General features: G+C 40.3%; 1 protein-coding gene across 2 annotated transcripts in view; it reads right to left on the reverse strand.

The window, feature by feature from the left end:
- EIF2B3 (eukaryotic translation initiation factor 2B subunit gamma) overlaps nucleotides 1–15,860 on the reverse strand; it is a 102,882-nt gene that overhangs the window by 64,518 nt on the left and 22,504 nt on the right. For both annotated transcript variants that reach the window (XM_074151886.1, XM_074151887.1), the window contains exon 5: nucleotides 11,231–11,342. In XM_074151886.1, coding sequence (XP_074007987.1) covers nucleotides 11,231–11,342 — 112 coding nt within the window. The remainder of the gene's footprint in view (nucleotides 1–11,230; nucleotides 11,343–15,860) is intronic.

Here is a 15,860-nt window from a genome sequence, read left to right on the forward strand (position 1 = left end):
TTTGCAGCAGGTTACTCAGCTTGGTGTTTGGCATTTCTGCTGTTCTTGGCGTTCTTGGCTTAGACATTCATTATATCTTCATTTCTGCACATGGCCTTTATAAGGCCACTATTTAGCAGAGCAGTATCACCTTGTTTTATTACCAGAACTCATCACTCAGAAAACATTAACCCTTTCTCTCCATGCATAAAATTTTAATTAAAAAAGTGAAGAAGCATATCACACAGAGCAAACAAATCAACTCAGATCTTTTAAAGCAGATCACTTATAGGAAATTGTCATGCTTTTAAAATGTTTAGGAGAAATGAAAGCAGTTAGTCCTTTGAGTGATCACCTTCTAAAGGGAATTACTTTTCTACTGTGAAAAGTACGCTATTTGAAGACTTGTAAAAGATTAACTCTTGTTTGATATTTGTATTTTGGTGGAACATGAAAGTGCTGACCAAAGCACACAGCTAACAAACCCACAATTCTTATCTCGGAATTTAAAAGCTGCCATCAGGTGGCCAAACTGGAAGTGGAGAACAGCAAACAAATGCAAGGATTAAGAAAAATAAACACTGCTTTTTCTCCTTTATCCGGAGTGCCGTGGACTTGAGAAAGCCCAGACAATAGTACTGATTCTGCACCAGAACTGGCTCCTACCCAGTCCTTCTGGTACCCCCACGGCGTGCCCTGGGCCGCCGCAGCACTCGGGGGCTGCTCTGCCTGCCCAGCCTGGCCCTGGCAGCGGCTCGGCCACCCATGTGTTAAGCTCAGGTGCGCTGTGACCAGCTGGGAAGCCTCAAGCCAGCATTTGTAAAACCAGCTCATGCACACACAAGGAATCACCTACCTACAAATTCAATTGTGTACACTCAGAAGTAGTGGCTTGTTATTGCAAAAGAAAACATATTTCATTTTTCACTGTATGTCCAGTGATTTTGTATGAAAAACTGGAGAATAAGTACATTGAAAGAGACAGTGGAGTGATAAGAATAGCAGTGCATAACAATGTAACATACAATAAACTATACAATAATACATTTAAATACCACTGGCGTCCAACATGCAGAAATGCAAGTGCTGAAACTGAAAATCTAGGTTTAAATATGATCTGTAGCTTGTGCTGTATGCAGCGTTACATCAGCTGCTTCCTGCAGGTCGTTTTAACAAGTACCATTCCGATTCTCAATGCAGGAAAGCCAACAGTTAATACCTTGTACTCAGAGCAGCATTTTACATTTACAGTACTAACATAAACATTCATGAGTTATGCCCCTGTGAGACAGGAAAGTAATATTGCATTCATTTAAAAAGTGAGGAAAGTATGAGACAAACATTAAGTGAACTTCTCAAGGCCGCAAAGCCAAGTAGAGAAGTGAGATCTCCTTGTATATTAATTACAAGACATTCTCAATGCAAACAGGTGATAGCACATCAATTCACATGTTAACTTTTACCCTTTCCTGCCCCGGATCACCTGTAGGACAAAAGAACTCTTCCTCTGTGGACACAAAGGTTGCTTATTTTAATGGTTCTCTAAAACAATCAAACAGATTAACATTTCTGGTTTTTTCCGAAGACAAGAACAGATTATTGAGAAGTAAGGTCAGACAACTTTTCTGCAAACCCTTTAAGTTAACAGTTGTCCAGGACTCATCTTTTACCACAGTCACGACATTACCCCTCTTGCATATGAAAGCCTAGAATCTATGTAACATCCCTACTATCATAACCTCTTCTTTTCAGTTGACAAATCTCAAAGGCATAGCAAAAAAATGCCAAGGTCTACTTTTTTCAGGTTGCTTCCTTCATGTGATAACGTAAATCAGAAAACACCCAGAATCCTGCATTTTAGAGCTACACTATCATGGGGTACATCTAAAACAAACACATCCAAGAGACGTGTTCCTTAAATCTGAAATATATACTATTTTCTCAAAGGGTAAGATATAGAAAAACATACCAGCAAGCACTAATTTGTCTCACTGATCTATCCCCTCAATAGCCAGAGGCTACTTTTAACTACACTGACTTAGCAAAGGAATCTACACTGTATAAATCAACGTCTCAATTAACATTTTGTTTAGGAAGAGTTACGGAAGAGAAACAGAATGTAATCATTTGCTAGAACAGTGGCTCCAGAGGTCTGGGAGCGAGCGCAAGAAGAATGGAGTTGAACGTGGGAAGGGTCCATTATTCTTTCAATAGCATCTGGTGCTGCAAAATCTGTGCTTGCATACTTTCCTACTTGAAAAGCTTAAGTCTTCAGTAGCTCCTTGGTCTGGGAAAATGGCAGGCACCCAAATGCTAACCCAGGGATCTAGGGAAGAGATCTACCTGAAGAACAGTATTTTTCAAGTGGCCTTAGAAGTGAAAAATGGCCATAATGAGAAGTCTCATTCCCAAAGGATTTTATTCCTTGTGTTTGGCTGCTACTCGTCAGGTGCCATTCCCCGCACACATCCCCAGCACATTCTAATGCAAGAATGGAGAGAGGGCCTCTCTGAAAATAATCACACTTGCTGAAAGACCTGCCCTGCATAAATATCTCTAACAACAGTACAAACAGAAATCAGCCTTCTTGCCCAGTACTTTAGTTGAAATTTATGGCACTGCTGGCCGTGATTCTGTTATTACGATTCTACCTGGCTAAGGCTCAAAGTCACAGAAGTGGGAATTTCAGAGGTATTTTCAGAAATGCTATAGCTCATTTGGGGGCGGGGAACAAAGACAAAAAAATAAATACCTAGTTCTAGAAACGCTGTACCCATACATTAGTGAACAAAGCTATATATTACACATATATGCATACATGGATGAACAGATGTATCATAGAGGTGGGACAGAGAACTTAGGGACACACACGGCCTCTGAAATGATATTTAATGCTACACCTTGAGAATAATAAAGCAAAGGGAAAAAGAAATAAAATCAAAGGGAATACTAAAAGACAGTCCCTTGTGCTCTTGCAAATATCACCAGCTGCTGGAGGATTTATATGCAGAAAAACTAGAAGTTGAGCTTTAACTTGAATTTCCCTTGCTTTCTTACTGGTTTGCTTCCAACCCTCAGAGTTTAATTAAAGTCCATCAGCCAATTTTTTTCTGTCTGAAGGCCCTAAATTATTCCCTTTTTAAATTTCTGTGTATTGACTGACCCAGATTTTTCAAAATCTTGAGCTTCCACTAGCCTGAATTATGAATACCACCCCTGACATTTTTTTTTTTTTTTTAAAAGGTTAAAGGATTTCAAGATGATTGACCCCAGTAATACCAACAGCTATTGCCGGCCAATATGCAGGAATGAGCAATTGTGCAAGATAGAGCATTCTGCTTTGCCAGTTCACATGTCAAGGTCTAATTGCCATCTCCTCTTAATTCCTAACAGAGTATTTCATATTTGGTGACTGGGGAAGGAGAGAGTCCTATAAGAAATCTCTAAGACAAGTGGGTAAGAAGTTTTACTGCTTGTAAAAGGCATCTCTATCTAATCTTCTCTAGCTGGGGAAAGGTGCATTAAAACCGATGAAGAAAGAAAGGATTTAAAGCCACAGAAAATTAGGATTTCTCAAAGTAGAAACCTAGAGGACATGCTGCCCTTAGGAATCGATCTCTGCTATTTACTCGATCTACTGGCAGAACTCCCCAGCAGCATGTCTTAGCAAGAGAAAGGAAAGTTTTCTATGCTCTTCATTTCCTGTGTAATTCCAGAAACTGCCAGCACAATGCTGTTTGGGGAGAACCACACAACAGCTATTCAAGAGGGAATTCAGCATTGTATTCTGAATGAATGGAAACATTTTGAAAGATATATATTTGCTGCAAGTAAAGTAGAACGCGAACCCAATAAGGATCGTGGGCCCACATATACCTTCAACCAGCTAACTGTATATTCTGACTCTTTCCATTATGACTTTCACAATATCCTTAGCAGTGCTAAACATCACAATAAATCATGCAGGTTAGAGTTCACAGTAGCCATGAAGTAAGTGTAATAAATCAGCACTAAAAATATTATGCAATTACAGTTCAATTGATACTTAGTGTAGCTAATTTTAATGGAGAGGCTATCACATTTATGTATCCCTGCGAGTTAGCGATTTGGGATCTCAATGACCAGGATGAAGGAAAGGCTCTTCAAAGTCCTGCTTTCTTAGAATAAACTAGATGAATGGTTCCTTGCAAAAATCCCAAAGGTATTTCCCTCCAGCCCACTGCAAAAATGTTCTACTAAGCATGACAATTTTAAGGATTATAAAAAAAAATAAATCAGTAACACAGAACAGTAAGGGAACCACTAGCTTTGGCTGGGCTCGGGAGCCAGGACCTCAGCCCTAAGCAGAATCAGTCCTTTTAACTGAAGAGGAACAGTCACATGCCTCATTTCACCCTTACTTTGCTTTAAACTAGGCTGTTTCCTCCCCCCCCCATATTCCACATTGGCTGATAAATTCCCCAACGGCGGGTGTTAACTAACTCTGCATTCCAGTCTGCTCTGCGTCATGGAGTTCCACATCCCGCTGATGAGGAACACATGGTGGACATGTGGTAGGGGAGAGCCTGACAGCGCTCGCACAAGCGGGGATAACTCCTCTGACCTTTGGCTTTTCTTTTTTTTTTTTCTTTTCCCCCTCTGTCCCATCCCTACTGCACAATAAAGAGTCTGTGCCCCTCTGTCGCGTACTGGTCATTCTGGGATCGCTGGACACAAGCTGAAATCCTAAAATTTCAACAGGCAGCTATAGTGAATACACGCTATGGCTAAAAACATACACTGAAAACAAATAATTGATCATTCTGTGTCACTTCCCTAACCAGACCAATCAGAGGAACTTTTAGATCATACAGGTTACATCTGGATCAATTGGGGTAAATATGTCACAAAACCCACCAGTGATGGCTGCACTTCCCACCTCCTTTGTGAAATAAACTAACTCGCAGCATTGCTAAAAAATACACAGTGGCAACTATATTAAAGTATTAAGACATCTTTCTGAAACGAACAGAGCATTTGTCATCTTTTCAAGATGTGAGCCTTGCTTAGAGTAACAATGAGATTCAACTTCGGTATTGTCCAACCTGATGACTCATCCAGAGCACTGCATTTACTAAGTCACATGGACTTGAGGGTGTCCAAGCAATACAGTCAGTTCTTCCTCCTGTTAAACCTCTGAAAAGTAAAACCGAATCAGGGGCTAAGTGCTGGTCTGAGACCGCAGCAGACAGACAGACAAATGACTAATGACAATCCGCGCACCATACGTTTACTGACAATTAGAAACCAAATGCTGAGCCTCACGCTCTCTGCTTTTAGTCTTATGCGTACTGTAACGCTGGCAGAAATCTTGCAGTAAAATTAAATCCATTGTAAATAAATCTTTCTATAGCTACATTCAACAGAAGTCCTTGCTAGTATTCCAGAATCTAAGATTCATGACCTCTTACCTGTATAAGCTGTCAAGACATGGCATGACCTTTCTTTTATAAATAGGACCTGGATACGCTGTACATTCCTTTCAACCCCCCCACTGGATGAATAAAATAACACGGCAGCAGCAAAACACAATAAAATCCTGTGGAAGCAACAGTATTAAAATCAGTAATAACAGTATGTTCATTAAAATATAAAGCCAACATCTCACAAACTGCTTTGATAGTATGTTCATTGTACAAGCATAACATAAAAGCACCAAATTACAATGTTTCCGTTATATTTGGCTACATCCATTTTAGAAACAATAAATCGTTTCAAAAATACTCCATTTCTGAAGTTGAGGTTACACTCATCCCCAACATATTTACAGAAAAAGCAGAGCAAGTTGAGCAAAGTTTAAATGCATAATAAGAAGAGCAAACTTTCTGAGAAAATGAATGCATTTTTGTTACAGTGGCTACTCTTAGAGAACTGAGAAACTTCTAAACGGGCACGCAAGACCTCCAAGGGCATCTTGAGAACATCTACTCCCAACTCATGGCTCAGACAACAACTCACAGGCCAATATGTTTTTCTGAAATGTTCAGCAAAATCCTCTTTTGTAAAGAAATACGATTAAAGCTACACCAACATTTTTAAAGTGTGGTTATAGTCTGAGAAGTTAGTGTGTAAAAATCACACTCTCTTATTCAATAGACCTAGTTCCCTTGTTTTGATTCAGTCAGATCCGCTTGCTTTACTGGCTAAAATAACTTTTTACAACTTTCTAAATTCCTACTAGTGCTGTGAAACCAATTCAGTTCTGGGAAGGGGAACCAGATTCTTTTCTGGATTGTGCATCTGCAAAAGGATTATTACCTAAATCAACACATACAATTTCTATTTTTGTGATGGAGGAACCAAAAAGAACCTGATTTATTTTCTGGATGCTAGTCTGAAAATGTTATTTTTATTTGTGAAAAGAGCAGATCTGGACTAACAGGAAAGACACGAAGATCTAAACATCACTCTCTAAAAGTCACATTTTCTAGCAAAAAGACGTATCCAACATTTTTCCATGGCATTCCTCAAAATATCACTTGAATGCAAAGGAAAGTTAGTAACAAAAGTTTGCTAATAGTTAAAACTACCCATTTCCCCAGCAAAAGAACACCACCAAAGCTAATACAGGTATATTCATTCTGTGCACAGCTGAGCCCAGCACAGGGGCTTTGCTCCCTGGTTTGCCCTGAGTTGCTCCTCAAGATTTTCCTACTGACTTGGGTTATTGCATCCTTCCCTACCAGTGGCACTGCTTGTGGGGACCACTCTCTAATGCACAAAGTAAAACGAACCAAGTTATCAAAGTCCTGCTGTTATTAATCTATTAAAAGTATTGCAACTCATTTTGACACATGGCTTATGAAGAACTCAATCAGGCATCCAGCTGGGGGCAGGCTGGAGATGGTAGCCCCCTTCACCAGTGCAGCTGGATCTGGAAGAGAACATCTGCCCATGATCTAGTTTATGAAGCTTTACAGAGTGGAGCATCTGCCTATACCTGTGTCAATCCCAGCCTTTCTCGTGGAAGTTGATTCTAAAAGAAAAAAAAAACCAAAACAAAAGAACCACGACAGGAGTGGCAGAGTATTTCAGAGATGCCAATTTCCCAAGGAGGGCAGTTTCAGAGAACAGAAACACTGAGGAAGCTGCAGTGTGTTTATATATGATCCACTTATTTAAAACAAATTATCAGCAGAAAAAAAAGGCAATATCCCAAGGCAACAGAAAGGAAATCAAGTGTATAAAGCTATTCCTGAACTCCCATTACCTACCCACTTGGCAACGCTGACTTTTAAAATTATACTACACCATTCATTTTTACTCTCATGATGCAAGGGGAAAAGGAAGAAAAAAAAAAAAACCACCTCTCCCATCTTACCCCCCTCTTTTTATTAAAATATCTTAAAAACAGATCTGTATTGTTACTTCAAGGTCACTAATGTTAGTACTGTATATATTTATAGATGAGGTATTCCTTTCTGTCTGAAGCACATGAGGTAATAAGTAGCTGGAATTGTCATGGTGATTTATTAACATATTCTCTAGGAGAAGCCCTGCACCTGCGTCTGAGCAGACAGAACACCCACGAAGGCTGAACTCACCCTTACACAGCCCACAAGATCTTAAAAGGAAATGCTCCAAATTTAGACCTGCTCCAACAGGTGTCTTTTACTGTCTCACTTTGCACGACCATAAATATCAGAGGTGGAGCAAAAAGCTCCCCGTCCATTGTAATCGTGCTCTGAAAACAAATACCTTTGCCCTCTCTGAAAGCAAAGGCGGCAGCTATGGAATTCTCATCATTTCCTCACTCCTTCATCCTGCCAAGACCGAAGTCAGAGAGATGTCACTGGCAAAACCAGGCTCCAGGGATGAGCACATAACTTTATTTTTTTTCTCTTCAAAAGACCCTAAGCTGGCTCCGAAACTTCCCCAAACTGTATTTCTTTCATTCTAGTACCTCATCTTGGAGCTATTTGCCAAAGTGAATGACATGCACAGGCTGTTCATGGCTTTTTATAAGCTCTCATTACCCAAACAGGGAACCATTTCCTTGAAAATCCTTTCCCCAGCAGCATCACTCTCTCTAGGTACCACCAATAAATTTGTCTCCTGGCCCATCCTGATGCACACCAATGTGCCTGGGTGTATGTATTTGATACCGTTTTGCACTTGTTTGCTGGAGGGAGGACACTACCTGTGGGACTGGTCATCAGGGTGATTAACAGCACGGGGGGGGGGGGGGGGAATTATTTGAAAAAAAAAAAAAAAAAAGCAGCCCAATTTTAACAGCTGAATGGAAAGCTTTGCCAGATTTGCTCTGGCAAGCAAAGAAGCAAAATCCAGACTCCTTTCTGTGATGTAACAAGGAGAGGCATTCTCAAAACCAAAATGGCCATCCACAACTCACAAAACCCCAAAACAAATCAAAACGACTAATCTGGAAAAGAAATCCTAACCAAACCAAGAAAGAGAATAACAGGTCAAACCATGAACTTAGAAATCCTATTAAAACGTTTCATTCTGTAACACTTTCATTATTGCAAAATGCCTGAGTCAAGAGCAAATAAATATTTAATACTCAACAGGTACTCAGGAGAATGTGTGTTTTCCCCTGTCCCTCCCCACCAGCTGCTCTTTTATGGCAGGAAAGTGAAGAGCGTGAAATCCAATGATAGGAAGAAGGCAAAGGTCAGGAAAAAGGTTTTTCTTCAAGGATTTAAATTAGCGTTCTACAGCTTTGGATGTTTTGTCAACACAACTTCCCTCCTGTGAGGACGGGAAGCCAGAGGTCCTTTGAACCATTTCTGTATGGGATCTAGATTTTTACCAGTAACAAGATTCCTAGCTTTAAAGAAAAGTTCATCTTCCCTCTTCCCATTCCTTGCACCACTCCCTCCCTGTCCCTCCTTGCACTCCACTCCTTAATAAGGGAGAGAAAAAAGAAAATAGAAAAAGAAAAGGATCTGAAGAGCAAAACAAGCACTGAAGGAGTTCTAGAGTTCATGTAACAAGACCACCACAGCCCTTCAAAGGCACCATTAAAAGCAAAACAAACAAAAGCAACACCCTCAAGATGTCTATTGTATTTTACAGAGGAATAAATGAGTGCATTGGAAATTCTCCCATCTTGCCACAAAGTCTGTTATTTCATCAAAACAAAGTCCAGAGATCAAGAAAGAGCCAACATGGTAGCTGACAGTCAGTCGCTTTAAGTGATCCATGAAGAAAAACGAGATTGGGCTTGCTCTTTTTTTTTTCCCCCCTCTCTCCTTGCTTTACTAGGATGTATTAAAAAAAAGACTTCAAAGACCGTTTTAAGCGTCACTTTTGTTTCTCACATGAGAAAATCAGGGCTTGAGCAGGTCTAGACAACACAGTGGTTAAAACATCATTAGCTGCCAATGCTTTGTCTTCCTAGAGCTCCCACAGTTGTTCCTACCCTGGAATTGCCTCATTTGAAAATATTTGACAATTTCCATATACTACTTTGCTTTCCTCAGAGCTTCTCCAAGATGGCAGCTATAAAACAGAGTGCGCGCACAAGCACCCACAGCAGGCAGTTGCAGATGTCAGTCTCACCCAGGTGGATACTGGCCCAATGCTTCTGCCTGATGCTTCAAGGCATCTTTTTCTTAATTTTTTTTCTTCTTTTTAACACTTAGCAGATTTTCTCTCTTTGTGCTTCTAGACTATCCTATCATCTGTGGGCTTTGATAGCTGTGCAGGTGGAAATGTAAGAAAGACTTGGAGACATACAGATTTTTATCCCATCTGTATATCATCCCAAACAGTTACGCTCAAGAAGATCTGCTGAAGACAGTGTAACTGAACAGGTGTTCCTGAAAGCAAAGTTTGGCCTGCAGGATAAAGCCTGATTAATTTACCTATAGGGTAACAGGAATGAGAATCCTCTTGTTAGATGAACCTGTAAAATCAGAGGTCAACTAAGATCACACATGTTACAGCAATTTCTAAGTCGTTATATCATAGCCACTGACTAGTCCTAGCAGAAAGCCATAAAGACAAGTCCATGATTAACAGCAGATAAAATATTCCTCACTAGCCCAAAATAGATCCATTAGTCTTCATTTGCACAAAAACACAGAATTCAACAGTGCTGAAATTTCCTACACTATGTAGATCAGCTGCTGTGGATATACAGGCTTGTCTGCAGCTTGGTCCCTGCCACATCCAAGAAAAACCCAGGAGAGAGCCAGTGGGAACATGGTGGTACAGGCTCTTTCCATCACAGAAGTTAATACATGGCTCACTTTTGACCACCTTCCTTCTAGGGTAACCCTTAAACTTGGGCAGAAGAGGGGACATCTTTCCATGGGCACACAGCACCTTCCTTGCATCTGGTAGCAGGATGTCCAAGGAAAGATTACACCCAGCTGTGGCCCACAGCACACACCAGAGGCGTTCTCACAGAAGAGATTATCTGAGAGCACACCCCAGATGTCCACATCCTTGACTTACAAGGTCCACAAAGATGAATTTCCCAGCTCCCAGATGGCTGCCCCAGAGGTGTCCAATCTCACAGAGGTGAAAGTCTGACTGCCAGCCTGGGACAGACTACAAAGGCTGGCCTCTCAAGGAGCCAGCAGAGCTTTCCACAGAACATGTCAAACTATGTGTGTCTGAGAAAACTAAAATCACTATGCAGAAGAGCGTGAAGAGCAACAAGCCATCCTTCCTTCTTCAGCTGATGGATATGAATTAAACTGTGGAAGAAGCTCAACTAGTCCAGCAAATTTAATAAATTCATCAAAGTCTCCAGTGCAGTTTAATGGTGGATATAACATGGATTCTCTAAGGAATCACTTCGGTCCTGGAAAGACAGCGGAGGTTTTGTGCCTTACATGCAGAAGAGTGTCATGAAATCCTGAGAGCCTCTCTCAGATACCCTGTAAATCCATTTGGGACTTGGCCAATGAGACTAGCATTTCATTTACAGACATAGGCCTACCACCTCTGAATCTAAACTGTATCTGAACTACAGAGGTAGTGGCTTCATTTCAAGAAGAGTTACCTTTTCACCCTTTCCTCTTCTTTCCCTGGAATTTTTCACAATAAAGGTATCAGACAGGCCTATCAACTGATTGTAATGATGGAATAAATAATAAAATACTGCTTCCTGAATATTGCAAAAGCTGCTTTTCCTCTTCCCTTCTCATCCTACTTTGGTTTTAACCATCATTCCTAGTCCAGAATTATTTCCCCCCATTACAAGTTCAGTTTCTATTACAAGGACTCATAAGCTTACTTCTGAAGGATGGATCTTTTAATGATAAGTTCTTCATCCAAGTCAGCTTCATTAGCCATGAAGAGCAACCTTTTTCCTGTGTCATCCACTCCAATGAAGTCGCGCTGCTCCACTGAAGTAGAAAATCAAACACAATCATTATATAACCCTGGCTTAATGCAGGTTGGAAACACAAATGGGACCACCAACCACCCCCAAAATACTAGGTTTCAGACTAACCCAGGAAATCAATGAATTTGCAAAATTTATCCACAGTGTTTATTAACTTTTTTCAGTCAGGGTAGCTAATATGTATCTTGACATTCAAAACATTGGCCCTGCAAGCTTTTTGTATCCTTTTAATGAAGATGACAACTACAGGTCCTGACACGCAACACTCCATTTCGAACTGTACTTTTCTTTTCTGGTTTTTTTTTTTTTGTTTTGGTTTTTTTTGTTTTTTTTTTTACTAAAAAAACCCCACAAAAAACCCCAACAAACCTCCTACCTGAATTTACACAACAAACCCAAGACAAACAGGGAGTTCTTAAAAATCCAACTGCTTCTTCCTCATCATAAATAACTCCACATTAGGATCTGGTGCTCTGGAGAGGATTATGATCTCAGTTAAGACAGAACTACTTTGCAACCAATCTCCTATTTCAGATAAACCCTGATAGCAACAGGAAACCTAAATCACATACCCAAACACATATAAAAGTGTAGATTCTACGACTCCTACCATTGATGTTTCGGGGGGGGCATGATGGGGTGGGGGTATAGGGTGTGTTAACTTAGTTTAAATACCTATTTATAAAACCGCCAACCAAGAGAATACCTAATAGTCACATGTATTATTGTGGCAATTCCCATCTCCTGCAATCAGTGACTGTGCATCAACAGTGACTTTGGTCTACTGAAATGTAAAGCATTCATTCTTCAACAGTTTTCCACAACATCTGAATACAGTGGCGGCAGCTTATTCTAACTTGCACTTTGTAGTATGTTCCATCACTCTGGTGGCAACTATACACCAGTCTTCACAGGAACACAAGCTGTAGAAGAATGCCATGGTGCAGTTCTAACAAAAAACTCTTTTCTCCCACTAAATACTATTCTTTTGGGCCAAACTGGCGAATATTCAATCTCCTAAGCCTTTAACCACACTGGAGTAACAGCATGCTCTGCAAGTAGTTGATTCTCTAAGATCTTTTCTCAGCCAAACTCTTTTTAACCCTGTTTTCCCCAGTTCAGCTCTGTCCCTTATTTTCCTTATACCTCTTCCTTCAGAGTTACCATAGCAACAACCACTATCAAAATACAGTCAAATCTATGCAGCTGTTGAAAGTTCTCCTACTGGCAGCCTTTGATCCAAGTGATCAAGCATACCCTCTTCAGAAATCCTCCCCATCCCCTCTCAGAAATTAATCACACAGCAAAGTAGTACAAAAATAGGCCTGAAAGTGTAACACTATGACAAATTCCGTACAATTAGGATAAAGCTCACTTGATGTAAAAACTCAGGAATAAGTCTTGAAAACAGTGCCGATCCGCATGCTAAGGAGGATGATGAAGTTTGAGAGTAGGAGTTAACTGACCATCGCCACTGCCACCTAACCAGGGCCTCCTGGCAGGCTAGAAACACAACAGTGACCAATTTCCCTCCATCAGGGTACCAACATTTCTCTCAAAGTTGAGGTCGTGACTGGTTTCTCTTGCTTGTGTGGATAGGTAAGAAACAGACAGTGAAACCATGCGAGAGCACTATTATTTTTTTTTTTTGGTAGTGGATGCCAGGGCAGGTTTTTCCCTGTACACTGGCAATAAATAGCATTACTTTTGCAATTCAGAAGACAAAAATTACTACTAAAATCAATTACCCAGAGATATAAGAGTACTGTTTCAAATCACCCTGGCAGTACTTAGTGAGGAAAAGAAAAAAAAAAAATGGAAGAACAAATACGTAAGTAGTTTACAAAATCCCTGCAAGGAAAGTATGAGAAAAATGTTAAAGCTGCAGTGATGGTAACTAAAAGAATTGTTTACAGTAAAAAAACAGAATGCAGGATGTGTTTTGCCTCCTCACGATAGATAAATAAGGATTTGACATAGCTATTGCAATTTATTAAGTACCTTAGAAGTTAGATCCCCATCAATTTTGAGGGCTTTAATGACCTAAAGAAATCATGACATCACAAAAGAAAGGAAGTTGAGCAATTCAGTGATGAGAAGAAATAATTTTCAGTCAGATTTTCTAAAATGCTTTTTAATCAAACATAATTAATTGACACTTGGGAAAAAGACACCTTTGTTAAAAATTCAGTATCCCCACCCTTTCAATTAAAGGGAGAGAATTCACACGATGCAGCCTGCAAGACCACCAAGAGGTCTTCTGGCAAACACAGGGAATACCAGCGATGACATGCCTGCTGCTTTCAAGACAAGAAAAACAAGCAGGAAAGAGTCACCATCTCCATCTTTTCTGCCTTTCTTTATACACAGAAAGGTTCAGACACTCTTTTCCACTCAATCCCTTGCAGCTCATCTTTAAGCACATGGCTGCATTCTGGGTGTCTGAATTCCTGACACACTCTGTTTATTTGGGTTACTACCATTCACTAGCACTCTGCTTTTTTTTTTTTTTTTTTAATTGCCATGCCTCTTACTGATCAATTAAAAAAGCCAATGAGATTATTATTGTCAATAGATGATCCCCCAAACATAAAAAACAATGAACTTCATTCTGTAACTTGCAGCTGAATTACGTCAAGCATTTCAGGAAATCATCAGTATGAATTTACAGCTGCTTAACACTGCAACTCATGCTAATTTAAAAACTGTTGCTTATCTCACAGTTCTTGTTTAATAATATCCTGAAAGCAGCAACTGTGTATTGAATTCCATGATTTATGAGAACTAAAAGTCTTGTTGCTGCTTCTCAAAAAATTAATGAATTTGTAGGAACAGTGAAACAATAAATAAAGCTGCAAAAACATCTAGCGGCTCATCAGGACTAAGGACCATTTCCCAACAGTAACACTGGAACAGCACAGTGCAAGTACGTGTATGATTTAGAGAAGGAGCTAATAGTCCACATACTATGAAAAGCTGCCTGACACGTTCCATATTAATATGCTGTCTTCAGTTCCTTCTAAGTTTCATCAAATTTTAACTGTTTGGGATGAAATTTCCAATGCCAGGTGCCTGCCTTAAGAGGAACATTTGGAAAAACTTCAACCAAAACAATTCAGCTACTTCTAAGGCTAAAGAAAGAAAAACAAGAGTGTTTAGCCTAAGCTTAAATGTTTAGGCGGCTCTTCCCTTGAAAAGCTCTGATATTCCAGTTCTTCGGAGAAGCAGCATGACATTCAGTAAGCACTGCTGACCTGTGTATCAGGAGTGTACTTTTTGCCATCTGACTCCATTACAAATCTTTGAAAAATTGCAGTTTCAGGTGCTCTTCCAAGACTTACATTTTTGCTGCACAAATTTCTGCATATTTTATTCTTAAGGAAAGGTTGTTTCAATTCCTCAGCTCCTAGAACTGATCAAAGAGCAGGTGCTAACTAAGGTCTTCTGTACCATCAGGTGGTACAAGCAAAGCACACAAGCCATGAGGCTCCACAGCCATGCTGTGATGACTGTTCCAGGGGAAAGAGCTTGATCTGTTGTGGTTTTGCAACCTATTTTTACAAGGAAATAAAACTTACAAGCTCACAAGAGCAAGGGTAAAGAAAAGCATAAAAACAAGGACTCTGCAAGGCGAGCTGGAAGGGAGAGAGAGTAGTCCCTGAAAACTGGTGGAAATTGGGACTGTCTTTGAAAGGACACTGGACCACAGAGACAGGAATCAGAAGAGAAGAATAAAGGCGACTATGGGCAGATAAATGAAGCAAGTCGAGATGAGAAGACAAAAGTGGAACAAGGGATGGGACTGGTAGTGAAAGAAAGAGTAATATATGAGAAAGAAAAGCTAAACTCTTGACAAGGGTCCTTGAAGGAGGAGACTAAGCAAAGAGAACAAGAATGGAGGCTGGTGGTGGCAAGAAGCCAGCATGGGAAGAGAGATAGGGATGAGCTAGGACAATGATGACAGCAATAGGGTGCATTCAGTCAAGTAGGAATGAAAGGTAGGAGGGTCCGGTGCTCCCTAAAATGGACTGCCCTGCTCCAGAAGCTGGAGAAGAACCCAAATCTCAGCATGCCCCTGATTTTAGCAAATGACTGAAAAAAGGCTGGTAGGATACACAACTCATCCGAGGCAGTTCATAGAAAACAACTTACTAGAGCTATCCATAACAGCTCAAGTGGAATAGTTTTGAGTGGGAGACAGCATCCAGCCCCACAGAAAAACATTGTGGAGTGGGTGTCAAAACACTTCTGTATGATGGGATTTTAATGTTTTCAAGTTTTCTCTTTTACAGATCTGAGAAGCCATACACAAATTTTAACAAATCATGTAAGAAGAGCAATGCCACAAAGTCAAGCACAGAGACATTAAAAAATGAGCAAATTAAGAACGCGTGTGCAACCTGATGTGTTTATATTTATGAAGAGTCTTCAGGTGATCTTGTTTATCCTCATAGACCTCCTTGCCCCCACCGTGTGGGCTCAGAGCTCACATACTGGGCAGCTCCATGATGTTTAACCA

Source organism: Numenius arquata, chromosome 8 (genome assembly GCF_964106895.1).
Source record: "Numenius arquata chromosome 8, bNumArq3.hap1.1, whole genome shotgun sequence".
NCBI lineage: Eukaryota > Metazoa > Chordata > Aves > Charadriiformes > Scolopacidae > Numenius > Numenius arquata.